This window comes from Convolutriloba macropyga, chromosome 1, assembly GCF_964194025.1.
Source record: "Convolutriloba macropyga chromosome 1, txConMacr16.3, whole genome shotgun sequence".
NCBI lineage: Eukaryota > Metazoa > Xenacoelomorpha > Acoela > Convolutidae > Convolutriloba > Convolutriloba macropyga.
This window is the reverse complement of record NC_134468.1, coordinates 34,310,487-34,329,790: the sequence shown is the minus strand read 5'-3', so window position 1 is coordinate 34,329,790 and position 19,304 is coordinate 34,310,487. Positions and strand designations below refer to the sequence as shown.

At 34.6% G+C, this 19,304-nt stretch overlaps 1 protein-coding gene across 3 annotated transcripts; it reads right to left on the bottom strand.

The window, feature by feature from the left end:
- Positions 1 to 1,207: 1,207 nt before the first annotated feature.
- Positions 1,208 to 17,456, bottom strand: LOC142338136 (uncharacterized). 3 transcript variants are annotated; one of them, XM_075387780.1, is made up of 4 exons: positions 16,754 to 17,456; positions 15,825 to 15,936; positions 12,360 to 13,709; positions 1,208 to 2,599 (listed from the first exon to the last, which is right to left on the bottom strand). In XM_075387780.1, exons 3-4 carry the CDS (start codon positions 12,369 to 12,371, stop codon positions 1,346 to 1,348), a joined length of 1,266 nt encoding a protein of 421 aa, XP_075243895.1. In that variant the 5' UTR covers positions 12,372 to 13,709; positions 15,825 to 15,936; positions 16,754 to 17,456; the 3' UTR covers positions 1,208 to 1,345. The 3 variants fall into 3 exon arrangements, with proteins under 3 accessions (XP_075243895.1, XP_075243889.1, XP_075243902.1); XM_075387774.1 differs by having other exon boundaries at positions 15,825 to 16,249; positions 16,791 to 17,456; XM_075387787.1 differs by lacking the exons at positions 15,825 to 15,936; positions 16,754 to 17,456 and adding an exon at positions 13,787 to 14,370.
- Between the last annotated feature and the right edge of the window lie 1,848 nt (positions 17,457 to 19,304).

Here is a 19,304-nt window from a genome sequence, read left to right as displayed (position 1 = left end):
TGTATTTCACTCGAAAATATTGCGTCTCCCAAAAGTTTTCTTTGCGTTTTATCAAGAACATCATTCCCATTTCAGGTTTTTCCCATTATCGCTCCCCATGAAATTATAGCCCCTATTATGGTATATATATACCATGATAGGGGGTGTATAGGTTATCTTACCACTAGGCTGAGGGGGGGGGCTAAAATGGGAGAAATCCCCCATTTCGTTGAAAGCTCAATAATCTCCAAACCTGAATTCCATGTTTGGAGATGAGCAACCTAGTCTCATCAGTGAAAAAACCATCAAGAAGAGGGCCTCATCAGAATACTAATACGCCATTTCAATCAACACCGTGCTTTTCTGCAGAAAAATTTTAGCGAGAGAAATAGTTATAATCATCCACTCTCAAGTGTTCCAGTAGGCTCTCGTGTCTTTAAAACCTTCGTCAGAAACTTTCTGGTCTTTTTTGACAGTTTAGTTGCCTCTAATTTTTCCTCCCAAAATGATGTCTTGCAACTGTTAATCTTTTGGTAACGTTTGTATACGTGGTGTGTACCTGATTTTGATTTTCATTTGAGTCATTGAAATAATCAAAACTATACAAGTCTTCTGTTTATTGACTAATGTTACCCAATCAGCTGTTCATTCCTCAAATTGGACCCAAATGATCCTAGATGTCTGTCTGTTGGTATATTTTCATGCTGACAATACAAGAACTCTGTTAATGTTCTTTTGAAAAGAAGTTTTCCCCGTCGGTCTTTCATTAAAAGGTAAATTCTTACTTTTTCTGCTCTTCAAAATCAATGATCTTTTGATCTGCTTAGTGTACTTTTGTGGTCTTGTTATCAGCTGTTTTGTCCATTTGTTCTGCTTTAACTGCAGGCGGTTTGCATATTTTCTAAAGGTTTCTCATGCTATCCTCTGGTTTATGTGTATGGAGTTTCAACGAAACTTATACGAAACTTCGAAACCTATACGAAACTTCGAATCTGCTTCTCGTACTCTAAGAATGATGTTTGCGAATTGCACTGTATTATTCGTGATGCTTGAATGAAATCTAGGCACTGTATTATTCGTGATCTAGGCACTGTATTATTCGTGATGCTTGAATGAAACGATGACCCAAGTACTGAAAAAAGGACTTAACCCTCAAGTCGACTTGATGAATTGGGCTTTCTTGTTACGATGTACAACAGCCGCTCATGCAACTTACTCAAACAATCAATAGGAGCATAAATTTATTCACGAATAAGAAGTTCAATCAATCAGACAATCAACGTATCGTAATAAATAAATAAACACGAGATATAAACAATTACAAACTATTGGGTTTGTTTCTATATTATTAAAAAATGAAATCAAATCAAACTTCTGTAACACAAAATGATTGCGAAGCAGCATCAATATTATGAAGCGAGGATATTTTCGGATGTTCGTCTGCAGATGACGTCATATTAGTTATGACTACGTCATTCAGCACCGGAAGCGAGTCATGAAAACTCAAAGTTTTCGCTTTGCTTTTCTGACCAGACAGACATGGCGCAGGATTCCTTTGGCCCGCAGTTGGCGTGCAACAAGTAGTAAGCGCTGGTTCCATTCCCGCCGATAGCTTTCTCCGTTCGTCCATCAGATGACCTTTGTGACCTCTGGAACCCCCCGGTTGTACAACTTGGATTCCTGTAATGCGTTTTGTGCCACCGTTAGAATTTGATGTTACGTTTTTCGAGTAAATTGGTTTTCGGTTACTTGAGCTTTGTGAAGATATGATTATCGAATCAGCAGCAGGGGAAACAGTAAAATTGCTAGCAGAATCATTCCATGAACTCATAGCTTGTTGATTGGTAGGTGTGTTCAAACTGTTTGCACTGTTCCGAATACCCGAATTATCCCAGTTTTGTTGACAAGCATTTGCAGGGATTGGATTGTTTGTAATTTCGATTGCAACTTGTTGATTATTTTGCACTACACTCTGATTATTCTGCCCGATGACACGTATGCCAGGAGAACTGCGACGTTTAGAATTGCTTCCAGATGTACCTTGTTGATGGTTGATGTTTTGTTGTCTCTGTTTTTGTTTATCATCCTGTTGATGTTGATTGGACTGCGAAGTTCCAGGCGTACCAAGTTCAGCACCTTTGTTTATAGTGACCGGTTTGCTTCGTACCCTTGAGAATAAAGTCTCCACTATGATTGGCGAAAACTCAATCGCCTGATGCGATAAAATTTCCGGAGGTGGGGGTCGTGATGGGTTCTGAGTAACGTTCAAAAACGTCGCCAGTGCTGCCGGTCTTAAAATCTGTGCTAAATGGTCAGTGGTTATTGGCAATTTTACTCTAAAATTATCGCGTTTGCCTCTAGCTTGCTGTTTGTACGGAACAACGCTAAGGTTGCTCGAGTTTCTATTTTGTAGCCACGCAGAGTCGAAGTTGAACTTCCTGGATTTGCCATGAGCGGCGGCCGTATTAACGAAGAACTGTTCGGCTCCGAACTCTTTGGCGAGAGAGCCGTGGTCACTGCGATGAAATAACTGGCGACACTTTCGGCCGATGTAGTGTAGAACAGGGCAGCCGAACACGAGGAACAAAATGATGCAGACAAGGAACAGTCCGATTATGAACTGAAACACAAAAAAAACTTATCTTTTTTACCACCTTCGAGCAGTGTCTTAATAGGAGATTTCTGGATGTACACTGGTTCAGTGGTTAAATGTACCGGGTGCTAAGCCCGGGCAGTATAATTTTAATTGGTTTTACGCATAGCGTCTGTTTATTATCAATACTAAACTTTTAGAAGATTGAACGATGATGACATTACCACGCGGTTGTTATCGCCATCGAGAACTTATCAACAGCCCGAGGCAAAAGATAGTTGTTGAACAATTTCTAGAGAGCGATAACGACGATGTGGTAATATTTTTAATCGCCTCTTCTTGCGATTACAACAGTTGCATAATTTATGCCACGCCATATCTGTTAAGACTACTTTTTTCAGCCACACTTTTCGGAACTTTTTTTATAGCAAGTGCCGAGAAGTGGCGGAAAAAAGGTCCAATCCCGGAATTTCATGCTTTTTATCGGGAAAAAACAAGATCTATTTAATCGATAAATTATTAAACTGTTGTTATCCCGACGAATAATTAAATATTAATGGATATCCATTATGTATGTAGCATTGAAGTTCAGAATCGAATTAAACATCAGTTTCGTGCTACCGTCAGTGGTTCGAGATATTAAGTCAGAAATAAGAAGTGACTCCTGCAGAGTCACTTAACCATGCTTAAAAAACGAGACGGGGACGTTTTAAAATGACGAAAGTTAACGGCAGTCAACTTCTGTATAAATAGCAACTTCTGGCATTTTAACTTTTGGCACTGCAGATTTTTGGCATTCTAAAATGTGCACGTGAATGTTTTAAAACTAACCAGAAAATTGAAAAATTTTTTATCTAGTAAGATCATACAAATTTCTAAGAAAAATGTCATGAAAATACTTATAAAGTTATGCGTCGCCTAAAAAAAGCTTTCTAAGACAATTTATGAGGTCTTACACGATAAATTTTTTATGTAATATCTGATAAGATCGCACTCGATAAAAAATCACTGGTGTCAGATCTTACAAGATAAAAATTCTACCTTACAAAAATGTTTATTGCGTAAGATCCTATCAGATCTTGCGAGATAAACATTCGGAAAGCCATGACTGTAATTTTTGATATGATTTTTATCAGATCTTATACGATAAAAGTTCTTTAAGTATGGCATGTTCTTCAAATTGAAGACAATTCGGAGTTGCTTTCAAAGCCACAGTTTCAGAAGATACTTTCACGAAATAAATGTGTAAATATATGTTATCATCTTTTGGCAACCTGAAAACTAGAACGCAAATGCAATATCCAATTCGCTATTCAAGTTAAATTAGCAGCACTCTTTCTTTCTATGCTTATCTGAGTGGGCCATTTCCATGGATTACAAGGCAACAGAGTTTTTGTTTATTTTCCAAAGTTCAGAATCAGTTCAGTTACTAATATTTTCAATAACATTGTTCATTCTCTCTCTCAAAATTGAGGCTAAAATTTTTTTGAAAATGAAAAAATGTCGAAACGAAACAACGAAATTTATTTCTCTGCCAATTACTTTAATTTCTACTCATAACGAGTATACAATATTCTGAGGATTATACAACAAAAGCTGAATTAACAGCATTACAGCACAATTGTTACTAACAGTAGTTTTGAATTGTTCTTTGAGCGTGAATTTTTTAATTTTTGTTTTGTTGTTAGTGTGGTTTGGGATGATTTTGAGAACTTCTCAAACTCTTCAAAGTTAGTCATGCACTTATTGAGAGCAAAACAACCCACTGCTGTCTAAATGTTTCTTTTGAAAAACTGTGAATTTTCAAGCAAAACTATTAAACATGGTCTAGAGCATGATGAAATTTTTTGTAGACAACACAGCTGGCATTAGCAGTAAAAAAAATTCCTTAAAGATTCGGTTATTCTTAAACAGCCTGAGAGAACATACAAAATCAAAGAAGCTCAGAAATCTGCACTTGCAAAAAACGTTCCGATCCCGCTGATCTACATATTTGGCATAATTTTCTATCATATGAGGGATAGATTGAAAAATTTCAAAAATTCAAATAATTTTTTCAGAAATTTGGTGCATGAAAAAATGCTTCTTACCTAAATCACTGAAGTACACGAAACAAGATAAGACCGCCGATGAAACCTGTTAATACTAAGACTACGATACAAGACAAACAACAAAATCATATCGATACAGCAATAATCTTATTTACATCGAAAACTCAAGGTTTGAAGAAAAAACTTGACAACAAAGTCAAATTAGCGTAAAACAAAATCTAAACTCAACAACCTAATTTGTACTTCACTGGAAAACAATATGGAACCAGTCTTTTTTGAGACTCGGTAACAAGTAGACATAAAAGAAAAAAAAACGGTCGGACAATTTAATAATTACGTTAATATTTTTTTTAAAAACAGATAATTTTAAAAAAAATGAAAACCGTTGAATATCAACTGAAATCTTTTAGTAGGCATATCTGTTATTCATACCTCCATATCAAGACTTTGAAACCTGTCTTTAGCTATAACATATTGTCTACACAAACAAACGGCAAATACAGACGAAGAACAAATATTCAATTGAACATTGCGAGAAAACGGTGTCGAAGACGTTAATACCATAATCTCTTCCAAAAAGGTAGGAAAAAATCAATTGTAAGTTTTTCAAACAATTTTGTTGTGACATGTGAATTCCGAATAATGAGATCTGGGAACATGTTATACTAAAAAGTGCGAAAGTTTAAAAAAATAGATTAATTGAATACATAAATTAATTTCAAAGTAATAAAAAATTAGCTATCAACTTAAACTACTGAAAAAATGATTCAGCTCTCGAAAGAAATATGTTAGAATATGTCAACAATCAGAAAATGACATTTGCTTACAAAGAGAAATAGGCCATTTTAAAATTTTTGCGAAAAAACGGTGTCGAAGCCGTTGAGACAAAAAGCAATGCACTAAAAATATAGATTTCCCCCGTTCGTTGTGTTTTCCACCGTATTTTTCTCTAACACCAGTTGAAAGAAATTTGACCTCTAGTTAGCGAGACTAAGTAACAAGATGAAAAAAAATAGAAAAAGTAACAGCAAAAGGCAAAGTTAAAAAAATACGTCTATATTTTGAAAAAGTCTGAGATCAGAAGTCATGAAAAGTTTCGAATGATATCAAAAACTGATGTTAGACCTTTAATTTATGAGACCAGGTAGCTAGTAGATAAAAAACTACACACAAAACTAAATATAAAAAATATGTCCATATATTGATTAAAGAGCTTTGATTTCGAAATCATAAAAAAATAGCTATTATTTGGATTCAGTTAATAGGTCCCTTTGTTAATCCATAGGAGGCCGCTAAGCTTTGCATTTAACTCAAATAGACAAGAAAAAAACACAAACTAAAAAATTTCATTAAAGTGTTAGAGAAGACAGTGTCTAGGCCGTTGAAACCACAATCTCTTTACTGAAAAAACTGTTATGTTCAATTATGCCTTATTTTTAAACGCCAACAAAGTTATATAATGTGTAAAGATATTGTGTATTCTTTCAAAACAAAAAAAGTACGTCAAAGATGAGAAAATGTCCAAATATTGAGTTTATCTTGAGAAAACTCGTAGTATCAAAGCTGAAAAACCATTACTTGAAAACGCGAAAAATATATTTACCGTTAATACATCAGAAAGACGATGCGACCTCTCTTTGCTGGCCTTGAGCTATAAGTTTACCAAAAATAAGAAAACTTGGCAAAATTCAATAGTTCATTGTTGATTTAGAAAAAGTCTTGAGTTTTTCAAAGTCAACGACAATAAGCGTATGACTTAAAAAATAGGTTTCATTGAATCTCTTTACAAAGCCAATTAGACTTGACATCAGTAAGCCTTAATTTGAATTGTTCTGCGGACCAGCTTTGTAATTCAAATCAGCTTTGATTCAATTCAAAAACTCTCTTCGATGAGTATTTCGACCGGCCAAAATTGACTGTACAAAAAAACTTTTGAGTATATAGTTCCTCTCCCACTAAAGTGGGTTTGAACAAATATTTCATTTATGCGAAAAGAAAGTTCAATCGATTACGCTTTTTACCACATCAGCAAATTTTGATCAAGAGTTTGCTATAATTTTTATAGACCAGCTTTCCAATAGAACAACTTTTTGCGACCACTCTTCGAATTGTCTAGAAACAATGGAAGTATTGATGGCCACTCAAAAATTTTCGGCTTTCAACAGTCGGGGGGATCCACTGTAAAAACCTGAAAAATTCCGAATAGCTTTTCTTTCAAATGAGAATTCTTTTTAATGAATCCGAACAAATCAATAAAAGAAAAGGATTCATGAAACTAATAGCAGTACAATTGATTTGAAATTTCTATATCTATAATTTCTACCAAAATTTCAATATATTTTTTTTATAAAATATTTCGGTGATTGGTAGATGCATCATATACTATGATATATCTTTCTTAATCACGATGCAAGTAAAATTTTTAATTAATGAGTTTGTTTGAGTATTAGAAATTTTCAGCACTTTTTCAGCAGTTTTAAAAGTAAAAATTGAAAATTAAATCATTCATTAAATTTCAATTCTACGCGACTTCCGGCAAATGATCAGAAAAATTATGTAGAAAAAGTTGACATCACCAAAAGATAAATACCTCTGTTATTCAGTTCATGCTTTCCCGGGTCGAGGTGTTACCGCTAAGAATCGCTAAAAGATGTAAGATTTGCGGTGAATTCGAGTAGAACTGTAAGATTTGCGTTCAATGTGATGAATTCGACAAACATTTGAGCGGTGAAAAATATTTTTCATCGTTTAAGCGGAGAAATTTTTGTTTCACCGCCTAAAAGGTTTAAAACAAAATTCAACGCTACCAGCAGAATTCACAGGAAATATACTTGAAGAATGTGACAGATGCCGCAGTGGAATAAAAAGTTGTTGACAAGCAGGAGGCGAGAGGTTCAAACCCGTGTATGGCAGTTTCTATTTTGTGAGAAATCCGGTGAATGCGTTGAAAAAAATTGTTCACCGCTAAAAACCGCAAAAATGACCGCATCCAACGCTAAAAGATGCGGGCGCTTTGCTGTGAAAAATAATTTTTTTTTCACCGCTATTCACCGCAAATCTTACATTATTTTTTGACCAAACCTCGAACCGGGTTATATACTTCTATTTTCAGGCACAACTTGTCTCACTTTCATTCAGGGGCATCAAAATGGTCAGAGCACAGAAATAATAAATCTTTTTTCGATCATAGCAATTTTAAAAACAACTTCTTGGTTTCCTAAAAAAAAAAAATTATTTGCTTGCAAAGTAAATTAAAAGAAATCAAATTGTTTAAATTTTGTGATATAATCATTCCTTGATATAGACGAAGTCATCTATTACTTAAAGCGTCGTGAAACAATCAATCTATTAGCTCTTAACATCATTATAACGTTCATTATTTGTGAATGGTAAAATATCAAGAGAAAAACTGGCCAAAAATTTCAACTGAAAAGATTTTCCGTTTTAACGGACATATGGTTTGGCGTCTGAGAGACCAATTGTTTCTGATTAGAAACAATAAAAATGAAAAATAAAGCAGCTTTTTTTTGATTTGATACTTCTTTTCGACTTTTTTTTCTGTTTAACTGTAAATGAATTCTACCGCTATTTATTTGGATGCAACTAAATTGGATTCTTTTTCGAGCCATGGCTCTTTTGTTGAAGTTAGTTGTTCCGGTCCAACGTGTGGGGGGAAGAACTATATACTCAAATGGAATTTTTTTGGTGAGACAATTTTGGCCGATCGATATATTCATCGAATAGAAATGTTAGTGGTATCAATAAAAAGCTCGTCCAGCGTAGAATTCGAAAATAAAACGATTTTTTGAATTTAGTTTTTCTTTCGAAGAGTTATCGAGGTTTAAAATTTTGTGTGAACACGTGATATTTGGAATGATTTTGTTCACTTTTAGGGGAACCTTCGTTCAAATTAAGATTTTTTCTATAAAAACACTAATTCAAAATTGCAAGAAGAATCAAAATTTGTTTTCATAATAGACAAAAAGCCTAGTTCATAATAGTAAAAAGACTAGCTCTGGTCTCATAGAAATAAATACCATCAAAAAAATTCGAATTCTAATTTAGAGCTCCTTTTTTAGAGAACGTTTCATATTTTTTAAAAATTTTTTTAAAGTCCTTTCTCTAGACACTTCTCATATCGTGGTCACTTCTCATATCGTGGTTCGGTTAATGACAAACCTCATTCACATTCAAATGAAACCCGATGAACAAAAAATTGTTTCCAAGGAATCGCTCATGCTTTTTTTCGGCTTCGACTCCGAGTTTTTTGCAACTTTAAATAAAATTTTGATTTTCCTTTTTGGTTTTATGAACTCTTTGGAGTCCTATAGCTTAGACTCGTTGATTAAAAATTCAAGTGGTTTCGTAATGAGCTGTAAGTGAACATATCTAGTGCTTTAAATGGACAGCTAGTAGCTGTTAAGACTTTGAAAATAAATTTTCGGATATTTTTTTCAACATTAACCAATCATAAACTTTTTTGTGTGAATTCTAAGTAAGTCTCAGTAATTACAGGACCTCCACCCTTCCTACTGCAACCAAAATAAATCTGGTTAGCAGTTTTATCTTCTAACTATTGGTCATTTGAATTCAATGCCATTTGCTTTAAATGGCTTCGACACATCTTCGACACATTAGTCTCGCAATTTTTTACAGAATTTTTGGTTTTTGCCTAGATTTATTGTTGTTTTCATAGTCATGAGCCTTACTGTGATGTCCTATTGATTACCTGTGCTTGACACACATCCATGTCCTCCCATCGAGGCATAACTGAGGGTATTTTTTAACATCTGTTGAAAGCTATTGAATTTAATGGTTGTCAGGACTTTAAAATAGTTTTTTTGAATTTTTTTTGAACATTAACCAATCGTAATATTTTTTTTCGTTAACTCTAAGTCATTTGCAATAATGTCAGGACACTTTTGTTTTCTACTTCTTTCAATTTTTATCTAGTTAGTGGTTTTATTATCTAACTATTGGTTGTATGACTTCGATGCACGAGTGTTCATAATTTTTTTTTACTTTTTGGATTTTTTTTTTGTAATTTTGGTTCCTTTTGAAATCTTATCTTATTATCTTAATACTGACAGCTCCCATTGGCTTAGCGAAGACATTCAATGTATCATGGATAAAATTTTCAGAGAAAAGCTTATGGTTTAAATGGCCCCGACACCTTCTTCACGCACTTTTCTACTGATTAATTGGATTTCGCCTGTAATTGTTGTTGTTGTTGTTTTCGTAGACAGCGACTTGTTGTAATGCCTTTTTGATGACTCATGAATGAAAAAACTGTTGTAGTCACATCGAGGCCTAATTTAGCGTTTTTTTGGCTTCCGTTGAAATCTATTGCTTTTAATGGCGTTGATAATATGGTTCTTCTCAAAAATTTTGTGGTAAGGTATTTGTTCATATTTGTAGATTTTTTGAGGTCATTCTGATAAAAAGAAGAAGAATCCTTTTGGTGTTCAAGAAGTGATTGAAATTAGAAAAAACTTTTCAATGAAAGTTTTATTTTAAATGGCTTTTCGCTCGACATTTTTCTCGCTCAATTTTTTTTTGAATTTGGCTTTTTGCCTGCTTTTTTCCGTTCTTTATGTAGCCGTAAAATGCTGGCCAGCCTCATAAACTTCTGATTATGTATCGAATGAAAAAAAGTTAACCGAGGCAGTAATTTTATAGCGAATAATCATAAAGTGTATAATATTATACAAATTTCAAAAATTTTTCAAACTTCTCAGATTTGTTGTTCTTTTCGTCAACTTGTAACTTATTCTCAACACTGATTGGTCCTATCCAATTCCTTGTCTTTCACAAATTAACAAATTTACTGATATTATTGCGAACTGATGTTTTGTTTGTTGGACAATATGCGTTTTCATAATAGTTTTGTGAATGGTTTATTTGTTTTTTTTTCTTCCTTTAGCACATTCGGTTAATGACAGATCCCAATGATTTTCAAATGCGGCCGAAATGAACTTTTTGGTCTTTCAGTATAATTTTAGTTGAAGTAGTATAAATAAAACTGAAAAAAATACATATTGTTCAGATAATAGCTAATGATTTTAATGGCTTCAATAAATTTTGTCTTCGCAAATTGTTTGTAATTTTTTTGGGTTCTTCTATATCTTTAGAACTTTCTCATGGCTTAGTCTGCCAAAGACAGGTTCCAGTGGTCTCATAATGTCTTTTTACTAATTTTATCGGGAATTATTTCGTTATAAGCTGATGGTTTTTAAGACTTTTGAAATTAATTGGTTTAAGAAATGTTGATTGATTTTTGAATTTCGCCTCATTATTACTTCTCTTTGTTACCTAGTCTCATTAAGGAAAATTTCCATCTGCTGTATAGCTAGGAAAAAACAAATTTGTGTAGTTAAGGTTTTATCTGATTGCATTTTGACGTTGTTACAAGGTGCTTATAATTCTAGATATAGAGCTTTGCCTTGAAATTTTTGGTTTTGCTCATTTTGTTGTTTGCTTTTTCTCGTAGTCTTTTTGATGACAGATCTCGTGGGTGTTGTGATGAGGCATGGCTTTATGTAATTCAATTAGTGATTAGGTTTTGTAGCAAGTTTTTAAACTCAAACATCTATTTTTGATTATCTCTTCCTTTGGTTGACAATTAAGTCAAAAATGTAGATGAGCTCGAGTCGGAACATCATGTGCGAACGCACGTTAACGAGTCTCCTTCTTTCATCTTTAGTTTCACATTGGTATATTGCTAACATTAATTGTTCCTGAAAGTCAGCTGATTATCACTTTTCCATTAAAGCAGTCTTTCCCTTTGAAAATTTGTGATCTCTGCTAGGAATTGAAATCACTCTGTGTCTGTCAAGAACTATCAAGAAAGTAAACATTACAAGGATCTGATCATAATTAAGCCCAAAGTGGTGGGCATAGATTCAAAGTCTGCAAAGCTATATGTCCACTTCAGGAAAACAGTGCTGCAAAATATTAGGATGTTGGAGTCTTTCAAACTGTTTCGGTTCGAAATATTTGATCGATCGGACACTGCTTATAGTACTACTTTCAAGTTGCTTCAGATTATATTGACAAAATTGAACTCCGACATCAGCCCTTTTTGATGAAAAATGTTGCAATGAAAACGGCCTTAAAAGGTTATAACTATATGCTTGCTCAGCAGAAACGGTTCTGACATTTAATGTACTGAATTAAAGAAGATATGATATTGCTGTCCGAATTATTTCAAAATCTTGCTATAATCTGCCATGATTTTATTTATTCCAACACCAACGTTATATACCTGTTTAGAACAAAAGTTGTGATCCTAAAACTTTCCTCCTATGGATGAGTAAAATCATAGATGAAAAGATAAAAAATGGTAAGCGGTTACAAATTTAGTAACATTTTTCAGATTTTCTCTTACTATCCTTTTGAAACACATTATTTCCACTTTGTTTTAGCCTTTTCAAGATTTGATAAAAAAATTTAATTAGAATTTTTATTTTTTTATGTTCTATGATTACAACTTTTCATAGACGACATAATTGGAAGTTGTGTTCTTACAACTTCACAAATTTTTGAATTATGAGGAAATTTTTTACAGAAAGAAGGCAAAATTTTCTTTATCAGGATCTCAAAGTTTGCATGTTATACAGCTCTAAGGCGTAAATAGTTTGGAAATTAGAGACTGCCTTGTCTCAATTTGTTGATGAAAAAGTTATGAAATGGGGATTGCGTATGTGACTGGGGGTTAAGTTGGGTTGGTTACTTACCAAATTGGACATAGCGAAACTTGCGGCGACCACTCCTCTGTGACGTCACAGTTGTGATACTGCACTAGTAGAAGCAGCACAAAAACAGTTTTTATAGTAGTTGTATCGGTAGCAATGGTAGAAAATTTGGCAGCTCACACGTTGGCAATGGAGGTATAGTAGAATTAAGAAGCGGTAGTAACAATAACAGGAAAAAGTCAGATCGAGAAGATGAACAAGATAGTGAAATAACTATTTTTAGCGTCTTTGAACACAGACAACTCGACTCAGCCCCATGGCGGGGGGGGGGGGGGTCAATATGCGAACGTGTATGTCAGTGTGTATGTAAAGTGTAATCGGAGTAGTAGAATTAACAGAACAGAAGCGCTAAGGAGAAAGAGACAAATTTGAAACTTTCTTTCAAACAGCCAACGTCATTGCACGTAGTCACCATGACACGTAATCCTAACTGCACCCAGTAAAAAGGGTTAAGCAAATATATCTTAACCAGAGCAAAGATAACATTTCTGGGATTGAGAGAGGGGGGATGTTTTTAACAGTGATTCGGTTGGGTGAAAATAAAGGAAGGGTTAAAATAAGGATAGAAACAAATAAAAGCCGTTCGATATGAATTTAATGATTCTCACAATTTTGATGTAATTAAATTTTCTCCCCGGAAAAAAGGGAAGAAAGCGGGGCCAAATTGCAAAGGGCCTGTAAATCTAAGCAGAAACGGAGGAGTAGAGTTAACACTGCTACCCAGGACCCCAGAGATTGTGGGGAAGGGAACAAAAGCGAGAAAGACTACTCTAGGGGAGGGGCTAACGGGGGTTTGGGTTGTAAAGATTGAAGGCTTGCGTTGTTGGTATAATGCGTATGTGTACGCGCGTGTGTATGTGTGTGGGCTTAGGTGATTTGTCAGCAGGCGGGGCCCGGTGGGGGCAAAGCTTGAAATTAGAGAAATGGGCGAAAAATAAGCGAAAATTTCAAATTGGGCTGTAATTTCGGGGGTCCTGGTTATTACACAAAGGCCCGGCTTAGTTATAACTTATACCTCGTTATTACAAACGGGAAGGCAGGCAATGCCGGGCGAGAAGGCGGGCGGGCGGGCAGGCGAGTGGTGGGTTAGGTAGCATTAATGCGGGAAAAATGAGACAATGAATTGGAATCATAATGGTTATAACAAGAGATGGTGCAGTAAGATTGTCCGTATCTTTAAAGATGCAAAAAACTCTCTCCTTTTTTTTCTGTTTGTGTCGTTGGTGTGCTGTGTTTGGTTGGGTATATAGGAATTGAAGCAGAGTGGTGTTGTGTTAAAGTGTCGATGCAACCACTGCCACAATCACCCCATGTGTAGAGAAGTGAAACCCTCTAAAGATAGCATCCATCCCTACCAACACTCAATATCCTTGCCCATGTTTAAACATACTATTATGATACAGACTTACGTGTACGTAAGAGTATGCGTGTGCCTGTATGCACTTACTTGCTTCTATAGATAGTCTCTCTCTCTTTTTTCTCTTTTTTCTCTTTTAGTCTCTCTAATAGGAGTGGACGAAAAATGCGTTTCATAATTTGATGCAACGGCTAGAAGCTAGCTAGCTATGTAGATAGATATAGATAGATTGGTAAGTAAGAATAAGCATATATATCTATGTATGTATATATATGTGTGTGTGTAGTATATACTTGTGTATAGTTAGGTAAAGGTGAATACATGAGAGAATGGAGGAAAAGATAGCAGAGAAATAGTTGAGCAGAAGTATTGTAGTATTAGTGGTGGTGGTGGTAGTGGTAGTAGTGGTATGGTGATGGTGGTTATAGTAGTATTAGCAATGGTCGTGGATAACAAGGAAAAAGAGAAACTCCTCGCGTGCCTTTGCTTGGTGGTGGGATAAAAAGTAAGTAAAAATAAGTGGACAATTGATAGCAAGCAGCAAAATTTTGAATGGAGAACAGCAGCAGCAGAGTAAGAGCAGAAGATGAAATAGGAAGACGAAGAAGCAAATAGATTGTTAAATTGAAGGGAAATCTGATATAAAAACATACACGTGAAAAGTCTTTCAAAAAGATGAACACTAGTGCCACTGCTACTACTAATACAATTACCACTACTACAACTACAACTACACACTAATTCTACCACCTTTGTTAACACTAATGCTATTAACATTACTACTACTACTTCTGTTGCTGCAAATACATTTGTTTCATACACATCAACTACTACTACTCCAAATACAAACAGGGTAAATAGGGGAGGGGTGGAGGGGAGGGGGTGTTTGCTGGATCTACTAGATTATTCTATATCTTCTTATGTGATTACTTTTTGACTTTTGGCTATTTTTTCTCTCTTCCTCTCGAACCCACGAATTCTCTAGAGGTAAAAATGCTCTAGCATAAAGTTTTTTCTAAAATTTTTTCTACCTGATATCGAAACCTACACACGATCTGAAACCCCAAAATTTCAAAATTTAAGTTTGATGGTGCTCTTTTAAAGAAAAAGTAACGATTTGATTGCAAACAACAAACTGTCAGGAAAAAAAAAACAATTTTTCAAATTGCGATCAAATGTTAGCTACGATTAATATGCATAATAATTGCATCATTTATCATAACGAGACATTTATTTGTCACAGAACTAAATTCACCCAATCAAAGCCGTCAAATTGCCCTCTACAGCCAATATTATGTGAACACAATTTAAAAACAGAAATATTACCCTAGAGAACAAACAACGTCTATCCTATACCACCCCAAAATTCTTTTCCCACAATCTATATCCCTCTACATCACATCTATATACCTATCTATTTATCAATTTATCTATTTGTCTTCCATCTTATCTCTCTACCACAGTTCTTTCCCCCAATTTTTCCTTGCGTGTTAGTTCAATCCCAGGGATAAGAGGGGACAGCCTACTGCTCAAAATTATTATACTTGAAAAGCTACCAAACCGACGCTAAAGTATAAATATATAGACTAGTCTAGAACAGAATTATGAAAAAGAGCGGAATAATAACATAACTACCACGTACTATATACGATACGTACCTTACCACAAGAAAAATCCCAAAACCCTCTCATAAGGCTGCTAGCTACCAAGGAAGATATTAGCCTTAGGCCACTGACAGGAAACATGCCGATCTAGCCGAATGTTCCTCTAGCAGAAGGAAAGAAAAATAAGAAATTCCCAAATAATCACCGCTATCTTATTGGTCAGTTTTAATTGCATTATATAAAAAAACGCATTTTCAAAGCATTCTCAAATTTCTAATAACAAAATTCTCCGTAACAAAAATCTACCAGAGTCGCACCCCCTCCCCCCCCCCCCCCCCATTTTTCTGACTCCTCTAACCGCTAAGCTCCCATTCGGCTAGAAGCCCTAGCTCTCACTAATAACCTCTGTTCGTATACGTCTCTTATTATATAATTCCGCACTTCTTTAACTAGATAACCACCCAGAAATAACCATATTAACTATACCTGTCCATAGTGTCGCCGCCACCAATACCCAACACCATTTCCAGTAACTGCTCGTCCTCAGTTATGCAACAATGCCTTTGTAGAATTTAGCAGGAAAAACAGCAGCTTTAATCTAAAATACGCTCCAAATCGCTTTCGGTACTGCAACAAACAAACCGGCTGGTTTATTATAGTAAAACGAGGATCTTTGCCTTGCAGTAGTTTTAGTTATAACTCATAAATATACGGTAATAACAATAATAACAACTGTAATAACTATGCGATTAAAGGAGACGGAGTAACCTGAGAGGGGGGAATATATTCGCATGAACAAGGTTCGTTGCCTTGATAATTATTCCATGGAATATAGCGGAAGCGGAAATTATGATTAAAATGTCTCACCCTGCCTTCTGGCACAGCCTCATTATGAAATGATCAAAAGCCAGCTGCACGTCGTGTGATTCCTTGTTTTCAGTTGTTAAATTTTTGTTCCCTTTTTAGAGACCATAGCAAAATTTTGCAAATTCTGTCGAAGCGGCCCTTGATTTCAGCCTTGCGCAAATTTAATTATACAAAAATAGGTATAGTGAAAAGCTTCGATTAAACCAAAACTTGAGTTAAAACCGAAACAAAATTATAACCAAAAAATAAAAAGTATAGAAATTCTTTGCTTCTTGAAGATGCGCAGCTTTTAATTATTTAATCTTATAGAGTTTTTTTTACCGTATTTCAAATTTTGCGCTCCAACTTTGGTTACTAAACTTTCTCAAGGCTCTCAATGAAATTTTTTATATTACAATTTTCAAAATTTTAAAAATATATCTGCAGAAGGAAAGATATCCATTTCTCCCAAATGAGATTTCTTTTTAAAAGTTTTTCATGACAATTTTTTCAGGCTAATTTTTCCCCTATAGAAAAAGTGAAAACTTGTATCAACTGTCTCTTCTAACCAAGTTAATGAAACATAATGAAAGCCGTAGTCTGAACCCAAGGTAGTCTGCCCTCTTAATTTAATGAAGCCTTTGATAACTTGATCACGTGCTGTTTTCCAAGGTCAAAGTTTCAATTAAATTTAATTTACAATCAACGTGAAGAAATGCAGCTTCGTAAAAAATCAGTTGATTTGGAGAACAATGCGCTGAATATAACAAACGGCAACAAGAATGTGAACTATAAGCGCAAAAAAAATTAATATGACATTTTTATTCCAATTGCGAGCTAAATAATCTATAACCCATACAAGTATAGCAACGAATTTTACCATTTCAGAATGCTTCTTTGCTCTTTCATTGGCTATGTAGTGAAACGTGAAATAATGGGAGCAGAAACAATAAATAGAGCGAAATAATGTGTGAAAAGAAAAAAATAAACAATGTTAAGTAGTACTCTAAATTCAAAGTGACAGAAGTGAATGCGTTTTGAAAGCCATAAAATTACCAGACGAGCAGTTTTTTTTCCATTAATATGCGTAAAAAACAAATTGCTTATCTGCTTTGCTTAGAAAATAAACAATTTGGGGAGAAATGGTAACCAGGAAAAGTAAAATTACGAAAGAGTAATTAGAGTTGCGTGACGCATGTTATTTGTCTGAATACGCATTCAATAGTCAGTCAATGTTGATTTGAATAAATCTATTTTCTCTTCAACAGTAGTTTACGCGTGAACAGCAAAAAATCACGCATTTTTCATAATTTGAACATGTATAATCGTTAGTAAGAGCATAAATTGAAAACATACGTCATACAGTTCGATTAGTTCACGCGCGCTGTCGGATTGATATACATGAAGTAGTTTCCCCCAGACAGTCGGGAACAGTTTTCTTGTAAAAATGGCAATATCTCTTACAAACTGGTCTTGCAAAATTCTGTATACCTTAGTAAGAACGCTTGCAAGTTATTGCTAATTGTAATCCAGAGTTTCTTTAAATAGTTACTCCAAAAAATTGATATCAGCGAAATTGCAAGTTGCGTAGTTTTTTTTGCACAAAAAGTGGGCAGAGTAAAAGTTTATTTGGTTTAAGCTCCGTTTCAAAAGAAAGTCCGAAAGGCACAAAGACAAAACAGCTAATTCAAAAACTTTTATTTCAAGAAAAAATGCTGTTTCATGAGTCGAGAAACGCAATTCTTAAAGTCTTTGTTCGAAACCAAAATAGTACGCATCTGTCCAGATAACTAATCAATTATACTGTTTTTTTTCTGGCGGCATCCCTACAAACTCTTACCATATTATATAAAAACTGAATTGAACGTTGCTCCAAAAGTTTGGTAACAGATTGGACCGATTTTTTAGGAGCTGATTTTGATTTCATAAAATTAACGATCAGTATATTATTTTGATGAAGTTTGAGTATACCAAAAAACAGCTTTTATTATATTCAGTCTCAATGAAACTTTGCTAGCAAACTGTTTTTTGGACAAAATTTTTGCGAGTATTGAGACAAAGATTTTTCCCAGTGTGTTCACATGCAGAACAACCTGTTGAAAAAAATGTTATTCAGGGGAAATATTTCTTTAGTTTTAGTTTTAGTTTTTAGTTTTTTAAAATACAGTTTCTGTTTAGATGACTATTTATACGTGTTCAGTTTTTACATTTTGCTGGCTCGAAGTTGAATAGTTCATCTTATCAAATCAATCTGTTCAATATTATACGATTGTAGCAGAAGAAATACTGGATTTACTCCTACAACAAATCGGAGACTGAGAAGACACTGTTCTCTTTTATATAGAGAGAACTTCACTAATTATAACCAGTCTATTAGTTAGAAACACAATGTGTATACTCTTGACTACGGTGCTGTACTTTATTACCACCATAATAATAGAAGTTTATCTTCAGTGTATTACTGAGTCGGTTAGTCTGAGAGATATAGGTAAGCCTACTTCGCGCGCAGAAATAAGTAGCCCTAGCTCTTTATATCTAAAGGCTGTAAAAGGAGCCCACCTTTGGTTTGCCTTAACTGGTGAGACCAGTGAGTTAACAAACTCTAACAGCAAATAGAACTCACGAAAACAAACTTTTCTCTTTTGAGAAAGAAACGTAGAAGTAGTTTATATAACTTTAACATTTTCTTACACAAAAAATGCAGAAAAAGGGGAACACAAGACCAACAAATAATCCAGAAAATAACAAAAATACACTAGTATTAACAAAATGAGCCGTCACACTGGCCAAACGTCATCACAATCGGACTCACTTTTCGATGAATTACAATTAGCTGTTCTTACAAAACGTGACAAATCTCTGATGCACAAAAATTGGCCATTTAAAATTGCAAAATATGAACACCAAGACGAATTAAAATACCCGCAAAGTCGACAAGACGAAAATGCTTCAGACAATCCACAATTACTTTTTCGTCCAACACCACTTTCACCGGACTAACCCATATGTACAAATGAATTCTGGCCTCCAGTAAGCGAACACAAAGCTCACGTCACATTATTTTTTAAATTGTAGCTGTATAACAAACCTCACTTATTGAACACACTCAGAAACTTCGAT